The sequence below is a fragment of the Ranitomeya imitator genome, chromosome 1, assembly GCF_032444005.1.
Source record: "Ranitomeya imitator isolate aRanImi1 chromosome 1, aRanImi1.pri, whole genome shotgun sequence".
NCBI classification, from domain to species: Eukaryota; Metazoa; Chordata; class Amphibia; order Anura; family Dendrobatidae; genus Ranitomeya; species Ranitomeya imitator.
The window spans coordinates 656,361,792-656,381,163 of NC_091282.1; the positions used below are offsets into that span (position 1 = coordinate 656,361,792).

At 42.9% G+C, this 19,372-nt stretch overlaps 1 protein-coding gene across 1 annotated transcript in view; it reads left to right on the plus strand.

Moving 5' to 3' along the window:
- The window catches only part of IGSF9 (immunoglobulin superfamily member 9), a 143,991-nt gene that overhangs the window by 97,210 nt on the left and 27,409 nt on the right, over positions 1-19,372 (plus strand). The window contains exons 13-15 of the mRNA XM_069728767.1: positions 8,053-8,176; positions 18,323-18,498; positions 18,643-18,893. Of these exons, the coding sequence (XP_069584868.1) occupies positions 8,053-8,176; positions 18,323-18,498; positions 18,643-18,893 (551 nt within the window). The remainder of the gene's footprint in view (positions 1-8,052; positions 8,177-18,322; positions 18,499-18,642; positions 18,894-19,372) is intronic.

The following is a 19,372-nucleotide window of genomic DNA, read 5'->3' on the forward strand; positions in this document are numbered from 1 at the left end:
AGACCACCACGCGATGCTTGGCTCCTTCAAGCCAATGACGCCACTCCTCGAATGCCCACTTCATGGCCAACAACTCTCGATTACCAACATCATAATTGCGCTCAGCAGGCGAAAACTTTCTAGAAAAGAAAGCACATGGCTTCATCACCGAGCCATCAGAACTTCTTTGCGACAAAACAGCCCCAGCACCAATCTCAGAAGCATCAACCTCAACCTGAAATGGGAGCGAAACATCTGGCTGGCACAAAACAGGGGCAGAAGAAAAACAACGCTTCAACTCCTGAAAAGCCTCTACAGCTGCAGAAGACCAATTGACCACATCAGCACCTTTCTTGGTCAAATCAGTCAACGGTTTAGCAACACTAGAAAAATTAGCGATGAAGCGCCGATAAAACTTAGCAAAGCCCAGGAACTTTTGCAGGCTCTTCACAGATGTCGGCTGAGTCCAATCGTAAATGGCTTGGACTTTAACAGGGTCCATCTCGATAGTAGAAGGGGAAAAAATGAACCCCAAAAATGAAACCTTCTGAACTCCAAAGAGACACTTTGACCCCTTCACAAACAAGGAATTCGCACGAAGGACCTGGAACACCATTCTGACCTGCTTCACATGAGACTCCAAATCATCCGAAAAGACCAAAATATCATCCAAATACACAATCAGGAATTTATCCAGGTACTCTCGGAAGATGTCATGCATAAAAGACTGAAATACTGATGGAGCATTGGAAAGCCCGGATGGCATAACCAGGTACTCAAAATGGCCCTCGGGCGTATTAAATGCTGTTTTCCAATCATCGCCTTGTTTAATACGCACAAGATTATACACCCCTCGAAGATCTATCTTGGTGAACCAACTAGCCCCTTTAATACGAGCAAACAAATCAGACAGAAACGGCAAAGGATACTGAAATTTGACTGTAATTTTATTGAGAAGGCGGTAATCAATACAAGGTCTCAAAGAACCATCCTTCTTGGCCACAAAAAAGAACCCTGCTCCTAACGGTGATGACGATGGGCGAATATGGCCTTTCTCCAAGGATTCCTTTATATAACTCCGCATAGCGGCGTGTTCTGGCACAGATAAATTGAACAATCGGCCCTTAGGAAACTTACTACCAGGAATCAAATTAATTGCACAATCACAATCCCTATGAGGAGGTAGGGCACTGGATTTGGGCTCATCAAATACATCCCGATAATCCGACAAAAACTCTGGAACTTCAGAAGGAGTGGAAGACAAAATAGACAAAAATGGAACATCACCATGTACCCCCTGGCAACCCCAGCTGGACACAGACATAGATTTCCAGTCCAATACTGGATTATGAACCTGTAGCCATGGCAACCCCAAAACGACCACATCATGCAGATTATGCAACACCAGAAAGCGGATATCCTCCTGATGTGCAGGAGCCATGCACATGGTCAATTGGGTCCAGTACTGAGGCTTATTCTTGGCCAAAGGCGTAGCATCAATTCCTCTCAATGGAATAGGATACTGCAAGGGCTCCAAGAAAAAACCACAGCGCCTAGCATACTCCAAGTCCATCAAATTCAGGGCAGCGCCTGAATCCAAAAATGCCATAACAGAATAGGATGACAAAGAACAAATCAGAGTAACGGACAATAGAAATTTAGACTTTACCGTACCAATGGTGTCAGACCTAGCGAACCGCTTAGTGCGCTTAGGACAATCGGAGATAGCATGAGTGGAATCACCACAGTAAAAACATAGCCCATTCCGACGTCTGTGTTCCTGCCGTTCAGCTCTGGTCAAAGTCCTATCACATTGCATAGGCTCAGGCCCATGCTCAGATAGTACTGCCAAATGGTGCACAGCTTTACGCTCACGCAAGCGTCGATCGATCTGAATGGCCAAAGACATAGACTCATTCAGACCAGCAGGCATGGGAAATCCCTCCATGACATCCTTAAGGGCTTCAGAGAGACCCTTTCTGAAGATTGCTGCCAGGGCACATTCATTCCACTGAGTGAGCACCGACCACTTTCTAAACTTCTGACAATATATCTCCGCTTCATCCTGACCCTGACACAGAGCCAGCAAGATTTTCTCTGCCTGATCCACTGAATTACGTTCGTCATAAAGCAATCCAAGCGCCAGGAAAAACGCATCAACATCACGCAATGCCGGATCTCCTGGTGCAAGGGAAAATGCCCAGTCTTGAGGGTCACCACGTAACAAAGAAATAATGATCTTTACTTGTTGAACAGGGTCACATGAGGAGCGAGGTTTCAAGGCAAGAAACAATTTACAATTATTTTTGAAATTGAAGAACTTAGATCTATCACCAAAAAACAAATCAGGAATTGGAATCCTAGGCTCTGACATCGGATTCTGAACCACAAAATCTTGAATGTTTTGTACACTTATAGTGAGATTATCCATCAAAGAGGACAGACCTTGAATGTCCATGTCTACACCTGTGTTCTGAACCACCCAGATGTAAAGGGGAAAAGAGAGACAAAACACACTGCAAAGAAAAAAAAAGATGGTCTCAGAACTTCTCTTTTCCCTCTATTGAGATGCATTAGTACTTTGGGCCACCTGTACTGTTATGACCTGGTGGTCAGGACAATAATGGACCTGGAGGTTAAGAGCACACGGAATGACCTGATAGTTACTGATAATATAGGACGAGCTCTGGGACGTGGGAACTCTGCTGACCGCAATCCCTAATCCTATCAACCACACTAGAAATAGCCGTGGATTGCTCCTAACGCTCTCTATGCAACTCGGCACAGCCTAAAGAACTAGCTAGCCCTAAAGATAGAAAAATAAAGCCTACCTTGCCTCAGAGAAATTCCCCAAAGGAAAAGGCAGCCCCCCACATATAATGACTGTGAGTAAAGATGAAAATACAAACACAGAGATGAAATAGATTAAGCAAAGTGAGGCCCGACTTACTGAACAGACTGAGGATAGGAAAGGCAGCTTTGCGGTCAGCACAAAAACCTACAAAAAGACCACGCAGAGGGCGCAAAAAGACCCTCCGCACCGACTCACGGTGCGGAGGCGCTCCCTCTGCGTCCCAGAGCTTCCAGCAAGCAAGACATCAATCCAAATAGCAAGCTGGACAGAAAAATAGCAAACCAGAGAAAAACAAGCAGTCACTTAGCTTCTGCTGGGAAGACAGGTCACAAGAACGATCCAGGAGTGAACTAGACCAATACTGGAACATTGACAGGTGGCATGGAGCAAAGATCTAAGTGGAGTTAAATAGAGGAGCCAGCTAACGAATTAACATCGTCACCTGTGGAAGGAAACTCAGAAACACCCACAGCCACCAGAGAAAGTCCATGGACAGAACCAGCCGAAGTACCATTCATGACCACAGGAGGGAGCCCGACAACATAATTCACAACAGTAGGCATGGTCCGGCCGGTCTGATGGCAATTCCAGAGTCCACTTATCCAGGTGGAAATCAGTAGCCTTCCCCCTGCGCACAGTAACGCAGTAGGTCCCTACTTGCATTAGCTACCATAAGGTCCTCACTGTTGTTACTTCTCTCTCTGTCCCCCAGATGGATAGGACAAACCCGTATGACGGTGATGGCCTGAGGCTATTTTATAGGGACCCTAGTGACACCCCTCCTCCGCAATTGCCATCGTGTCTGCTTAGGTGTTTAGGTCGGACAGCCAACTTGGAATTCACTGCCCTGCCGGTCTCTGAAGTAAAGCATAAAGTCTATTACTCCCTCAGTGTTCCGGCCACCGGGTCTGCGCTTCGGAAGGAGGCAGCCTGCTTCTAGCTGGTCTCCCACCGATGTTTCACTCCTGTTGCTACGACTTCTTTGCTCACACACTACAGCACAATTCCTTTCTTGTCCTTTCTTAGGATGCTGCCGCATGGGTTGCAGGCACAGCTCCGTATCCCTCTTTCCTTCTTCCTCAGACTTCAGTCTGGATCTGACCAGGGATCACCCCAGCCAGCTCGACCTGGAGACCTTTCCTCGTTGGTCCCCAGCCAGGAACTCTCCTCTCCTGAACTAACTAACTTCCTAACCAACCCACCAGTTTTACCCTATGTGAGGAGTGGCCTAGTAGATAGAACCTTTAGCGCCCCCTGGTGGACTGGAGTGTGAAGTGTGTGGCTGTGATACCTGGCAGGGTGAACTCCTTTGGTGCCATCAGACGTAACATCACTCTCCCTGGTGGAAGAGCGACATTACTGCAACGACCAGGACTCTGGGGCACTGCACTAGTATTACAGTATATACAGTGGGGCAAAAAAGTATTTAGTCAGTCAGCAATAGTGCAAGTTCCACCACTTAAAAAGATGAGAGGCGTCTGTAATTTACATCAAGGGTAGACCTCAACTATGGGAGACAAACTGAGAAAAAAAAATCCAGAAAATCACATTGTCTGTTTTTTTAACATTTTATTTGCATATTATGGTGGAAAATAAGTATTTGGTCAGAAAGAAAATTTCATCTCAATACTTTGTAATATATCCTTTGTTGGCAATGACAGAGGTCAAACGTTTTCTGTAAGTCTTCACAAGGTTGCCACACACTGTCGTTGGTATGTTGGCCCATTCCTCCATGCAGATCTCCTCTAGAGCAGTGATGTTTTTGGCTTTTCGCTTGGCAACACGGACTTTCAACTCCCTCCAAAGGTTTTCTATAGGGTTGAGATCTCGAGACTGGCTAGGCCACTCCAGGACCTTGAAATGCTTCTTACGAAGCCACTCCTTCGATGCCTTGGCGGTGTGCTTTGGATCATTGTCATGTTGAAAGACCCAGCCACGTTTCATCTTCAATGCCCTTGCTGATGGAAGGAGGTTTGCACTCAAAATCTCACGATACATAGCCCCATTCATTCTTTCATGTACCCGGATCAGTCGTCCTGGCCCCTTTGCAGAGAAACAGCCCCAAAGCATGATGTTTCCACCACCATGCTTTACAGTAGGTATGCTGTTTGATGGATGCAACTCAGTATTCTTTTTCCTCCAAACACGACAAGTTGTGTTTCTACCAAACAGTTCCAGTTTTGTTTCATCAGACCATAGGACATTCTCCCAAAACTCCTCTGGATCATCCAAATGCTCTCTAGCAAACTTCAGACGGGCCCGGACATGTACTGGCTTAAGCAGTGGGACACGTCTGGCACTGCAGGATCTGAGTCTATGGTGGCGTAGTGTGTTACTTATGGTAGGCCTTGTTACATTGGTCCCAGCTCTCTGCAGTTCATTCACTAGGTCCCCCCGCGTGGTTCTGGGATTTTTGCTCACCGTTCTTGTGATCATTCTGACCCCACAGGGTGGGATTTTGCGTGGAGCCCCAGATCGAGGGAGATTATCAGTGGTCTTGTAGGTCTTCCATTTTCTAATTATTGCTCCCACTGTTGATTTCTTCACTCCAAGCTGGTTGGCTATTGCAGATTCAGTCTTCCCAGCCTGGTGCAGGGCTACAATTTTGTTTCTGGTGTCCTTTGACAGCTCTTTGGTCTTCACCATAGTGGAGTTTGGAGTCAGACTGTTTAAGGGTGTGCACAGGTGTCTTTTTATACTGATAACAAGTTTAAACAGGTGCCATTACTACAGGTAATGAGTGGAGGAAAGAGGAGACTCTTAAAGAAGAAGTTACAGGTCTGTGAGAGCCAGAAATCTTGATTGTTTGTTTCTGACCAAATACTTATTTTCCACCATAATATGCAAATAAAATGTTAAAAAAACAGACAATGTGAATTTCTGGATTTTTTTTTCTCAGTTTGTCTCCCATAGTTGAGGTCTACCTATGATGTAAATTACAGACGCCTCTCATCTTTTTAAGTGGTGGAACTTGCACTATTGCTGACTGACTAAATACTTTTTTGCCCCACTGTATAATATACTTATATATAATATAATGGATCAATTGATTGCAAATTCAAGCCTCCTATGGGTACTAAAGGATAGTGTAAAAAAAAATCAATACATATATATACAGTTAGGGCCAGAAATATTTGGACAGTGACACAATTTTCGCGAGTTGGGCTCTGCATGCCACCACATTGGATTTGAAATGAAACCTCTACAACAGAATTCAAGTGCAGATTGTAACGTTTAATTTGAAGGGTTGAACAAAAATATCTGATAGAAAATGTAGGAATTGTACACATTTCTTTACGAACACTCCACATTTTAGGAGGTCAAAAGTAATTGGACAAATAAACATAACCCAAACAAAATATTTTTATTTTCAATATTTTGTTGCAAATCCTTTGGAGGCAATCACTGCCTTAAGTCTGGAACCCATGGACATCACCAAACGCTGGGTTTCCTCCTTCTTAATGCTTTGCCAGGCCTTTACAGCCGCAGCCTTCAGGTCTTGCTTGTTTGTGGGTCTTTCCGTCTTAAGTCTGGATTTGAGCAAGTGAAATGCATGCTCAATTGGGTTTAGATCTGGAGATTGACTTGGCCATTGCAGAATGTTCCACTTTTTGGCACTCATGAACTCCTGGGTAGCTTTGGATGTATGCTTGGGGTCATTGTCCATCTGTACTATGAAGCGCCGTCCAATCAACTTTGCAGCATTTGGCTGAATCTGGGCTGAAAGTATATCCCGGTACACTTCAGAATTCATCCGGCTACTCTTGTCTGCTCTTATGTCATCAATAAACACAAGTGACCCAGTGCCATTGAAAGCCATGCATGCCCATGCCATCACGTTGCCTCCACCATGTTTTACAGAGGATGTGGTGTGCCTTGGATCATGTGCCGTTCCCTTTCTTCTCCAAACTTTTTTCTTCCCATCATTCTGGTACAGGTTGATCTTTGTCTCATCTGTCCATAGAATACTTTTCCAGAACTGAGCTGGCTTCTTGAGGTGTTTTTCTGCAAATTTAACTCTGGTCTGTCTATTTTTGGTATTGATGAATGGTTTGCATCTAGATGTGAACCCTTTGTATTTACTGTCATGGAGTCTTCTCTTTACTGTTGACTTAGAGACCGATACACCTACTTCACTGAGAGTGTTCTGGACTTCAGTTGATGTTGTGAACGGGTTCTTCTTCACCAAATTAAGTATGCGGCGATCATCCACCACTGTTGTCATCCGTGGACGCCCAGGCCTTTTTGAGTTCCCAAGCTCACCAGTCAATTCCTTTTTTCTCAGAATGTACCCAACTGTTGATTTTGCTACTCCAAGCATGTCTGCTATCTCTCTGATGGATTTTTTCTTTTTTTTCAGCCTCAGGATGTTCTGCTTCACCTCAATTGAGAGTTCCTTTGACCGCATGTTGTCTGCTCACAGCAACAGCTTCCAAATGCAAAACCACACACCTGGAATCCACCCCTGACCTTTTAACTACTTCATTGATTACAGGTTAACGAGGGAGACGCCTTCAGAGTTAATTGCAGCCCTTAGAGTCCATTGTCCAATTACTTTTGGTCCCTTGAAAAAGAGGACGCTATGCATTACAGAGCTATGATTCCTAAACCCTTTCTCCGATTTGGATGTGGAAACTATCATATTGCAGCTGGGAGTGTGCACTTTCAGCCCATATTATATATATATAATTGTATTTCTGAACATGTTTTTGTAAACAGCTAAAATAACAAAACTTGTGTCACTGTCCAAATATTTCTGGCCCTAACTGCACATACATATTTACTTTTTTATATACAGTTTAAATATTTTTATATTTTGATAACTTTTTAGACAGGATTATATAAAACGTTTTTGTTGGTTTTTTCCATCTTAAGGAACAGTAAACAGAAGAAAAAAATAATCAAAACTCCAGGATAATATAAAATAAAAAGCATTAAAACATTGTATGTGTCCTCCTATGGTATAAATAAAAACATCAGCTTTTTGTGGAAAAAACAAGCCCTCACACCGCTCAACGGATGGAAAAATAAAACTGTTACAGGTCTTAAAAAATGGTGGCACAAGGCTCTTACGTGATGTGAACAAAGCCAAATGAAATGTTTAAAAATAAATCGGCTTTTTAAGATCCACTTCTCTTAGTGTTTTGACCTCTAAATACATGTGATAATTAAAATTGTAAGATAATTAATAATTTTTTACCTTTGTTTTTCACCTTCAGGCACCAGCCCACACATGGTGAGCAATGTTACGGCCCAGGCGCTGGTATCGGCGGTGAACATCAGCTGGCTGGCAGGTTTCGATGGAGGTTATTTCCAGAGGTTCAGCGTTTGGTATGCTCCCCTGTGAGTCTTTTTTCTACTAACATAGGTCAGAGATGTATCTTTGTTTATACATGGCCTCTTGGCATGAGGGCCATATACACTGTCCTGCGACAGAAATAACATGTAGCATGACCGGTCTTGTTAAGGAACACTCAAAATGAGACGAAACTGACTTTTGGGTGGGGATTTGGCCATGAACTTCACCAAATTTGCCAGGATTGTCACAAAGAAATTGGTACTGTTGGCATCTACGAGTTTTCTTGGACTCCAATTAGCCAGTGACAACCCTTGTTGGAACAATGATGGCAGCCATACTAGTGGTCAATCAAAAATGTAGTATATAGATCATAAATCAACTTGTGGTTTGTAGGTTACTTTTACGGGACGTTATAAATATATGTCTTTTTTATGAAGATGGTTTTGTTAAGTAGATTCATCTCTCTAGCTCAGTTCTAAACTAATCAAGTAGTCTGTGTGGTGAACGTAGATACGGGACTATTTGCACAACCGAGGTCAAGTCATGGACAAAAATGGGACATTAATGTACTTAAAGGGTGTATCTAAGACTGTTAAAATAAAAAAATGTATCTAAGCACTAATAGGCAGGTAATTTCAGCTTTACCTGCCTGTGGTGTATGGCGCCGTTCTCCCCGGTACAGAGCAGTCACAGATCGCTGCTGCCGGGGATTCAGTTCCCTCTGCTGATGCGACGGGCTCTCAATCAGAATGACCTATGAAGTCCCACCCGTCTACAGAGCGTACAAGAAAAGAAGCCGCCGCCCTGTAGGCGTGACGTCAGCAGAGACAGCTGAATCCCTGGCAGGAGCGATCTGTGATCACTCTGTGCCAGGGAAGAACAGCCCCGGGCACAACAGGCAGGTAAGTTGCAATTTTTAAACCAATCAAAAAAACTACTGAGAATGCAAATAACCAGAGAATAAATATATAAAAATTCAAAATATTTTATTAACACCAATAGAACAATACACAAATAATAATTAAAAACAAGAGGAGCAGCTTTGGACATCCATAATAATAATATACATAATATTTTATAGAAGGATATTTCCTATTCTGATATTTGAGTACTGTTAGTAACAAAAAAGTGATTCAACTGCTTCTTAGGGCTGCTATATAAGTATACTAGCTGAAGAGCCCGGCGTTGCCTGGGCATAGTAAATATCTGTGGTTAGTTATAGCACGTCACTTCTCTTATTTTCACATCACGCCTCTCATTTTCCCAATCACATCTTTAATTTTCTCCCTCACACCTCTAATTTTCTCCCTCACTCCTCTCATTCCCGCCTAACACTTGTCATTTCGACCTCACATCTGTCATTTTCCGATCACTACACTATTTTCCCTCACTCCTCTCATTTTGCACTCACACCTTTTCATTTTCACCTCACACCTCTCATTTTCACCTCAGTATATACATGTTTGTCATCTCCCTTATACATACACCTGTATGTCATCTCCTGTATATAGTATATACCTGTATATCATCTCCCCTGTATATAGTATATACCTGCTGTGTGTCATCTCCCCTGTATATAGTATATACCTGTATGTCATCTCCTCCTATATATAGTATATACCTGTATGTCATCTCCTCCTATATATAGTATATACCTGTATGTCATCTCCTTCTATATATAGTGTATACCTGTATGTCATCTCCTCCTGTATATAGTATATACCTGTGTGTCATCTCCCCTGTATATAGTATATATCTGTGTGTCATCTCCTCCTGTATATAGTATATACCTGTATGTCAGCTTCTATATATAGCATATATCTGTATGTCATCTCCTCCTGTATATAGTATATACCTGTAGGTAATCTGCTCCTGTATATAGTATATACCTGTGTGTCATCTCCTCCTGTATATAGTATATACCTGTATGTCATCTCCTCCTGTATATAGTATGTACCTGTATGTCATCTCCTCCTTTATATAGTATATACCTGTGTGTCATCTCTCCTGTATATAGTATATATCTGTGTGTCATCTCCCCTGTATATAGTATATACCTGTGTGATCTCCTGTATTAGACCTCGTTAACACATTATTTGCTCAGTATTTTTACCTCAGTATTTGTAAGATAAATTGGCAGCCTGATAAATCCCCAGCCAACAGGAAGCCATCCCCTTGGCAGTATATATTATCTCACATATACACATAATAGACAGGTCATGTGACTGACAGCTGCCGTATTTCCTATATGGTACATTTGTTGCTCTTGTAGTTTCTCTGCTTATTAATCAGATTTTTATTTTTGAAGGCTAATACCAGACTTGTGTGTGTTTTAGGGCGAGTTTCGTTTGTCAAGTTGTGTGTGTTGAGTTGTGTGTGGCGACATGCATGTAGCGACTTTTGTGAGATGAGTTTTGTGTGGCAACATGCGTGTAGCACCTTTTTGTGTGTCGAGTTGCATGTGGCAGGTTAGTGTAGCAAGTTGTGTGCAGCAAGTTTTGCGCATGGCGAGTTTTGCGCGTGGTGAGTTTTATGTCTGGTGCCTTTTGAGTATGTGCAAGTTTTGTGTGAGGCAACTTTAGCATGTGTTGCAAATTTTGTGCATGTGGCAATTTTTCCGCATGTGCAAGTTTTGCGTGTGGCGAGTTTTCCATGAGGTGAGTTTTGCACTTGTGGCGAGTTTTGCGTGAGCATATTTTTTGCATGTGGCGAGTTTTGCGCGTGGTGAGTTTTGAGTGGCGACTTTTTTGTTTCGACTTTTATGTGGCGAGGTTGGTGTATGTGTGGTGAAATGTGTGCTGAGGGTGGTATATGTGTTCAAGCACGTGGTAGTGTGTGGCGCATTTTGTGTGTGTGTTCATATCCCCGTGTGTGGTGAGTATCCCATGTCGGGGCCCCACCTTAGCAACTTACGGTATATACTCTTTGGCGCCATCGCTGTCATTCTTTAAGTCCCCCTTGTTCACATCTGGCAGCTGTCAATTTGCCTCCAACACTTTTCCTTTCACTTTTCCCCATTATGTAGATAGGGGAAAAATAGTTTGGTGAATTGGAAAGCGCGGAGTTAAAATTTCACCTCACAACATAGCCTATGACGCTCTCAGGGTCCAGATGTGTGACTGTGCAAAATTTTGTGGCTGTAGCTGCGACGCCTCCAACACTTTTCATTTCACTTTTTCCCCATTATGTAGATAGGGGCAAAATTGTTTGGTGAATTGGAACGCGCGGGGTTAAAATTTCGCCTCACAACATAGCCTATGACGCTCTCGGGGTCCAGACGTGTGACTGTGCAAAATTTTGTGGCTGTAGCTGCGACGGTGCAGATGCCAATCCCCGACATACACACACACACACATACACATACACACACACACACACACACACATTCAGCTTTATATAGTAGACTAGCTGAAGAGCCCGGCGTTTCCTGGGCATAGTAAATATCTGTGGTTAGTTATAGCACCTCACTTCTCTTATTTTCCCATCACGCCTCTCATTTTCCCAATCACATCTTTCATTTTCCCCCTCACATCTCTCATTTTCTCCCTCACACCTCTCATTTTCTCCCTCACTCCTCTCATTCCCCCCTAACACTTGTCATTTCAACCTCACATCTGTCATTTTCTGATCACTCCACTATTTTTCCTCACTCCTCTCATTTTGCACTCACACCTTTTCATTTTCACCTCACACCTCTCATTTTCACCTCATCACCTCAGTATATACATGTTTGTCATCTCCCTTATATATAGTATACATCTGTATGTCATCTCCTGTATATAGTATATACCTGTATGTCATCTCCCCTGTATATAGTATATACCTGCTGTGTGTCATCTCCCCTATATATAGTATATACCTGAAAGTCATCTCCTTCTATATATAGTATATACCTGTATGTCATCTCCTCCTGTATATAGTATATAGCTGTGTGTCATCTCCCCTGTATATAGTATATATCTGAGTGTCATCTCCTCCTGCATATAGTATATACCTGCATGTCATCTTCTATATATAGCATATACCTGTATGTCATCTCCTCCTGTATATAGTATATACCTGTGTGTCATCTCCCCTGTATATAGTATATATCTGAGTGTCATCTCCTCCTGCATATAGTATATACCTGCATGTCATCTTCTATATATAGCATATACCTGTATGTCATCTCCTCCTGTATATAGTATATACCTGTATGTCATCTCCTCCTGTATATATATGTACCTATATGTCATCTCCTCCTCTATATAGTATATACCTGTGTGTCATCTCTCCTGTATATAGTATATACCTGTGTGTCATCTCCTCCTGTATTAGACCTCGTTCACACGTTATTTGCTCAGTATTTTTACCTCAGTATTTGTAAGCTAAATTGGCAGCCTGATAAATCCCCAGCCAACAGGAAGCCCTCCCCCTGGCAGTATATATTAGCTCACACATACACATAATAGACAGGTCATGTGACTGACAGCTGCCGTATTTCCTATATGGTGCAATTGTTGTAGTTTGTCTGCTTATTAATCAGATTTTTATTTTTGAAGGATAATACCAGACTTGTGTGTGTTTTAGGGCGAGTTTCGTTTGTCAAGTTGTGTGTGTTGAGTTGCGTGTGGCGACATGCATGTATCGACTTTTGTGAGATGAGTTTTGTGTAGCAACATGCGTGTAGCAACTTTTTGTGTGTCGAGTTGCATGTGACAGGTTAGTGTAGCAAGTTGTGTGCAGCAAGTTTTGCGCATGGCGAGTTTTGCGCGTTGCGAGTATTATGTGTGGTGCCTTTTGAGTATGTGCAAGTTTTGTGTGAGGCAACTTTTGCATGTGTTGCAACTTTTGTGCATTTGGCAATTTTTCCGCGTGTGCAAGTTTTGCGTGTGGCGAGTTTTTCATGAGGAGAATTTTGCACTTGTGGCGAGTTTTGCAAGAGCCTAGTTTTTGCATGTGGCGAGTTCTGCGCGTGGCGAGTTTTGAGTGGCGACTTTTGTGTTTTGACTTTTATGTGGCGAGGTTGGTGTATTTGTGGTGAAATGTGTGCTGAGGGTAATATGTGTTCAAGCACGTGGTAGTGTGTGGCGCATTTTGTGTGCGTTCATATCCCCGTGTGTGGTGAGTATCCCATGTCGAGGCCCCACCTTAGCAACTGTACGGTATATACTCTTTGGCGCCATCGCTCTCATTCTTTAAGTCCCCCTTGTTCACATCTGGCAGCTGTCAATTTGCCTCCTACACTTTTCCTTTCATTTTTCCCCATTATGTAGATAGGGGCAAAATTGTTTGGTGAATTGGAAAGCGCGGGGTTAAAATTTCACCTCACAACATAGCCTATGACGCTCTCGGGGTCCAGACGTGTGACTGTGCAAAATTTTGTTGCTGTAGCTGCGACGCCTCCAACACTTTTCCTTTCACTTTTTCCCCATTATGTAGATAGAGGCAAAATTGTTTGGTGAATTGGAACGCGCGGGGTTAAAATTTCACCTCATAACGAAGCCTATGACGCTCTCAGGGTCCCGACGTGTGACTGTGCAAAATTTTGTTTCTGTAGCTGCGACGCCTCCAACACTTTTCCTTTCACTTTTTTACTTTTTATAGTATATACCTGTATGTCATCTCCCCTGTATATAGTATATACCTGCTGTGTGTCATCTCCCCTATATATAGTATATACCTGAAAGTCATCTCCTTCTATATATAGTATATACCTGTATGTCATCTCCTCCTGTATATAGTATATAGCTGTGTGTCATCTCCCCTGTATATAGTATATATCTGAGTGTCATCTCCTCCTGCATATAGTATATACCTGCATGTCATCTTCTATATATAGCATATACCTGTATGTCATCTCCTCCTGTATATAGTATATACCTGTGTGTCATCTCCCCTGTATATAGTATATATCTGAGTGTCATCTCCTCCTGCATATAGTATATACCTGCATGTCATCTTCTATATATAGCATATACCTGTATGTCATCTCCTCCTGTATATAGTATATACCTGTATGTCATCTCCTCCTGTATATATATGTACCTATATGTCATCTCCTCCTCTATATAGTATATACCTGTGTGTCATCTCTCCTGTATATAGTATATACCTGTGTGTCATCTCCTCCTGTATTAGACCTCGTTCACACGTTATTTGCTCAGTATTTTTACCTCAGTATTTGTAAGCTAAATTGGCAGCCTGATAAATCCCCAGCCAACAGGAAGCCCTCCCCCTGGCAGTATATATTAGCTCACACATACACATAATAGACAGGTCATGTGACTGACAGCTGCCGTATTTCCTATATGGTGCAATTGTTGTAGTTTGTCTGCTTATTAATCAGATTTTTATTTTTGAAGGATAATACCAGACTTGTGTGTGTTTTAGGGCGAGTTTCGTTTGTCAAGTTGTGTGTGTTGAGTTGCGTGTGGCGACATGCATGTATCGACTTTTGTGAGATGAGTTTTGTGTAGCAACATGCGTGTAGCAACTTTTTGTGTGTCGAGTTGCATGTGACAGGTTAGTGTAGCAAGTTGTGTGCAGCAAGTTTTGCGCATGGCGAGTTTTGCGCGTTGCGAGTATTATGTGTGGTGCCTTTTGAGTATGTGCAAGTTTTGTGTGAGGCAACTTTTGCATGTGTTGCAACTTTTGTGCATTTGGCAATTTTTCCGCGTGTGCAAGTTTTGCGTGTGGCGAGTTTTTCATGAGGAGAATTTTGCACTTGTGGCGAGTTTTGCAAGAGCCTAGTTTTTGCATGTGGCGAGTTCTGCGCGTGGCGAGTTTTGAGTGGCGACTTTTGTGTTTTGACTTTTATGTGGCGAGGTTGGTGTATTTGTGGTGAAATGTGTGCTGAGGGTAATATGTGTTCAAGCACGTGGTAGTGTGTGGCGCATTTTGTGTGCGTTCATATCCCCGTGTGTGGTGAGTATCCCATGTCGAGGCCCCACCTTAGCAACTGTACGGTATATACTCTTTGGCGCCATCGCTCTCATTCTTTAAGTCCCCCTTGTTCACATCTGGCAGCTGTCAATTTGCCTCCTACACTTTTCCTTTCATTTTTCCCCATTATGTAGATAGGGGCAAAATTGTTTGGTGAATTGGAAAGCGCGGGGTTAAAATTTCACCTCACAACATAGCCTATGACGCTCTCGGGGTCCAGACGTGTGACTGTGCAAAATTTTGTTGCTGTAGCTGCGACGCCTCCAACACTTTTCCTTTCACTTTTTCCCCATTATGTAGATAGAGGCAAAATTGTTTGGTGAATTGGAACGCGCGGGGTTAAAATTTCACCTCATAACGAAGCCTATGACGCTCTCAGGGTCCCGACGTGTGACTGTGCAAAATTTTGTTTCTGTAGCTGCGACGCCTCCAACACTTTTCCTTTCACTTTTTTCCCCATTATGTAGATAGGGGCAAAATTGTTTGGTGAATTTGAAAGCGCGGGGTTAATATTTCACCTCACAACATAGCCTATGACGCTCTCGGGGTCCAGACGTGTGACTGTGCAAAATTTTGTTGCTGTAGCTGCGACGCTTCCAACACTTTTCCTTTTACTTTTTTCCCCATTATGTAGATGGGGGCAAAATTGTTTGGTGAATTGGAACGCGCGGGGTTAAAATTTCACCTCACAACGTAGCCTATGAAGCTCTCAGGGTCCCGACGTGTGACTGTGCAAAATTTTGTGGCTGTAGCTGCGACGGTGCAGATGCCAATCCCGGACATACACACATACACACACACACACACACACACACATTCAGCTTTATATAGTAGATTTCTAAGGACTGCTATATCAATATATGATCACTCCCTGAAGAAGCAAGACGTGTGAAACGCGCGTTGGAGTGTGAGGAGGCAGCTCTGGTTCATCTATCATGACTACTGGTTAGTATATACATTTTTTGCACTATGCACTATGCACTTTGTTTGCTTCAAAGCTGCTTTATGTGAGGGGTGGGTGCAGGATATGATAAGTCACCTTTTATAAAAAATCTCAATTTTGACATAGACATTGATGCACCTTTTCCTACACTCATGTCCCATGGTGGAAATATATTGATATAGCAGCCCTTAGAAATATACTTATATAGCAGCCCTAAGAAGCAGTTGAATCACTTTTTTGTTACTAACAGTACTCAAATATCAGAATAGGAAATATCCTTCTATAAAATATTATGTATATTATTATTATGGATGTCCAAAGCTGCTCCTCTTGTTTTTAATTACTATTTGTGTATTGTTCTATTGGTGTTAATAAAATATTTTGAATTTTTATATATTTATTCTCTGGTTATTTGCATTCAAGTAGTTTTTTTGATTGGTTTAAAATTTGTGTACCTGCTTGAAGTTTATTTATTGTTATTTTGGGATTTTTTCCTTGTCGGATTAAAAGGTAAGTTGCAATTACCTGCCTGTTAGTGCTTAGGTACATTTTTTGTTTTTTGAAAAGTCCCGACTATCCAATTTAATTAACAAAAAAAATTGTTTGCCAACATTTAAAACTGTATTTCAGTTTGTACAGATTTTTTTTCATTTTTTTTTTTATTGCAATTTTTTTTATTGCTCTTTTAAAGAAAACATTTTATTTTTCAAATGCTTTAAATTTCTGGTAAGACCTAATGGCTGTAAATTTGCACCTCTGCTGTGAAAACTGGTCCCCCAATTTTTTTTTTACAAGTATTAAAGGTGTTTCTTTATTATTTCAAAATTAGGGGAACATGTTAAAATTCTTAGTTTTACATTAATTTGCCATACAATAACTACTAAGATAAACATGCCCTCCAATTTGATCATCCTAAAGAACCCCCTTTGATATATGATTATGTCTGATGACAAATCCTGCTAAAGTGTGAGGACACTGTCGCAGAATGACTGCTGCTTGCGAAGCTCAGAAGTAGATTAGATTGATGTATAGATTTTGGGGGGAAAAGCTATCTAACTTGTTCAGGAGCCAAGTGGGTGGTCCTACATATGATTGACCAGTATTTTCATGTACAGATTTATGCAAGAATGTTTGTCAATTACTGTGTAGAACCACCAACCCATATTTATCAATAGCATACCATTTCTAATAAATCTTTCCTCACAAATTATTTATCAATCTTCTCTGCTCCTCCAGCTCTATGAACTGCTGCCTGCGGATCAAACTCTCACTTCAATGTGATGCAATACAATTAAAGGGAACCTGTCACCCCCAAAATTGATGGTGAGCTAAGCTCACCATCATCAGGGGCTTATCTACAGCATTTTGTAATGCTGTAGATAAGCCGCCGATGTTACCTGAAAGAGTATGTGTCCACGTTCAGGATTGCATCAGGATTTGGTCAGGATTTTATGCAGGTAAAATCCTGACCAAATCTGCACCTGAGGTCACTGGCAGGTCACCTGCGCTGTCCTTGCGTTGTTTCTGCAATGTAAGGACATGCTGCGTTCTTAAAAGATGCGCCGCATGTGCGTTTTCGTGGGTATGCCGCATGCGTCTTTTAATGCATAGTGGAGACGGGATTTCATGAAATCCCCTCCACTATGCTGTAACATCTGGACGCTGCGTTTTTGACGCTGCGGCTCAACGCAGTGTCAAAAACGCAGCATTTCCTGAATGTGGAAACATACCCATAGAGGAGAAAAAGAGGTTAGATAAAACTCACCCAGGGGCGGTCCTGCTCCGATGGGAGTCTCAGGTCCGGAACAGCGCCTCCCATCTTCATTCTATGACATCCTCTTCTTTTCTTCACGCTGCGGCTCCGGCGCAGGCGTACTTTGTCTGTCCTGTTGAGGGCAGAGCAAAGTACTGCAGTGCGCAGGCGCCGGAAAGGTCAGAGAGGTCCGGCGACTGCGCACTGCAGCACTTTGCAGCCGCGGCGTGAAGACCAGAAGAGGACATCATGGAATGAAGATAGGAGGCGCCGGAGCGGACCTGAGACACCCATTTGACCGGACCGCAGCGGGACCGCCCCTGGGTGAGTATAATCTAACCTCTTTTTCTCCTCTTTCAGGTAACATCGGCGGCTTATCTACAGCATTACAGAATGCTCTAGATAAGCCCCTGATGACGGTGAGCTTACCTCACCATCAATTTTGGGGGTGACAGGTTCCCTTTAAGAACAGGCATCATTTGAGTCAGATCCACTGGCCAGCAGTGGTCTCCTTGTTCTTGTATCGAGCTGTCCTTGATCATTGTTGGATGTCTCTTGTGCCGCTGTCAGGGTAAAGCGGGTGTCACATGGACACCATGAATGGATCTCCCTCTCGGCACCGGTCGGAGCCAGCTCCATGGTGGTGGAGAATCTGCAGGCCGACAGTCCCTACCAGTTCAGTGTTTTGTCTCAGAATAAGCTGGGGAGCGGCCCGTTTAGTGAGATCGTGACCACCTCTCCTCTCAGTGAGTATACAGTAGAGAGAAGAACCCGCTGCTGTTCTGTCTACCTTCCTCTTTCCTTATTGCCAGTGGTCTCCCTTTTTTCCATCTCACAGCTCCTAATCTCTTTCTCTGTCTTCAATTCTCACTACTATTTTGGCCTCTCAGGTGTCCCACCCACCACATTGCCTCCTCCTATACCCACCACAGACTCTAGAGATACCCTCACCCCTCCTCGCTTCCTGGCTGCCAATGAGACATCCCGTGGAGTGCTGCTGACTTGGGTGCCTCCTCTGCGATCCTTGTATCCTCTACGTGGATATGGCTTGGAGTGCCGGCGGGATGAAGGAGACTGGGAACTGCTTGATGATGCCATACCTACAACAAAGACTCAGCTGCTCGTTCCTGGACTGGTCAAGGTGAGAAACGGGTGGCGAGCCACCATTTTCCAGTGAAGCTCTTATATAATAGAAGTAGACCATAGACACATGGACAACTATGCCAATATGATCAATAATGAAAACCACATCTTAGACTTTCCCCTACTTAATTCAGATCCCCTCTATTTAGTTTAGATTTCAGCTCATAACTTCTCTATTTAAAGGGGTATGCCAGTAGGAAGAAGTTATCTATGCACAACACAGGGGGCCAACTTAACCATATTTGTGGGGGCCAACGGCTGGGACTCTCAATGATGGCTGGAACAAGGCACATTTATCCCCACTACAATACCACCAATCCATTTATTCCTTATGGGACTGACAGAGTAAAGTGCACATAAAGAATGACTGGGGGCGTTGGTTGCACTGCGGCTCGGTTGTAACGAAGATAAAAGCAACTTGTTCTGGTTGTATACTACCTATACGTATAACTTCTTCCAACAGGGATTCCAATTTAT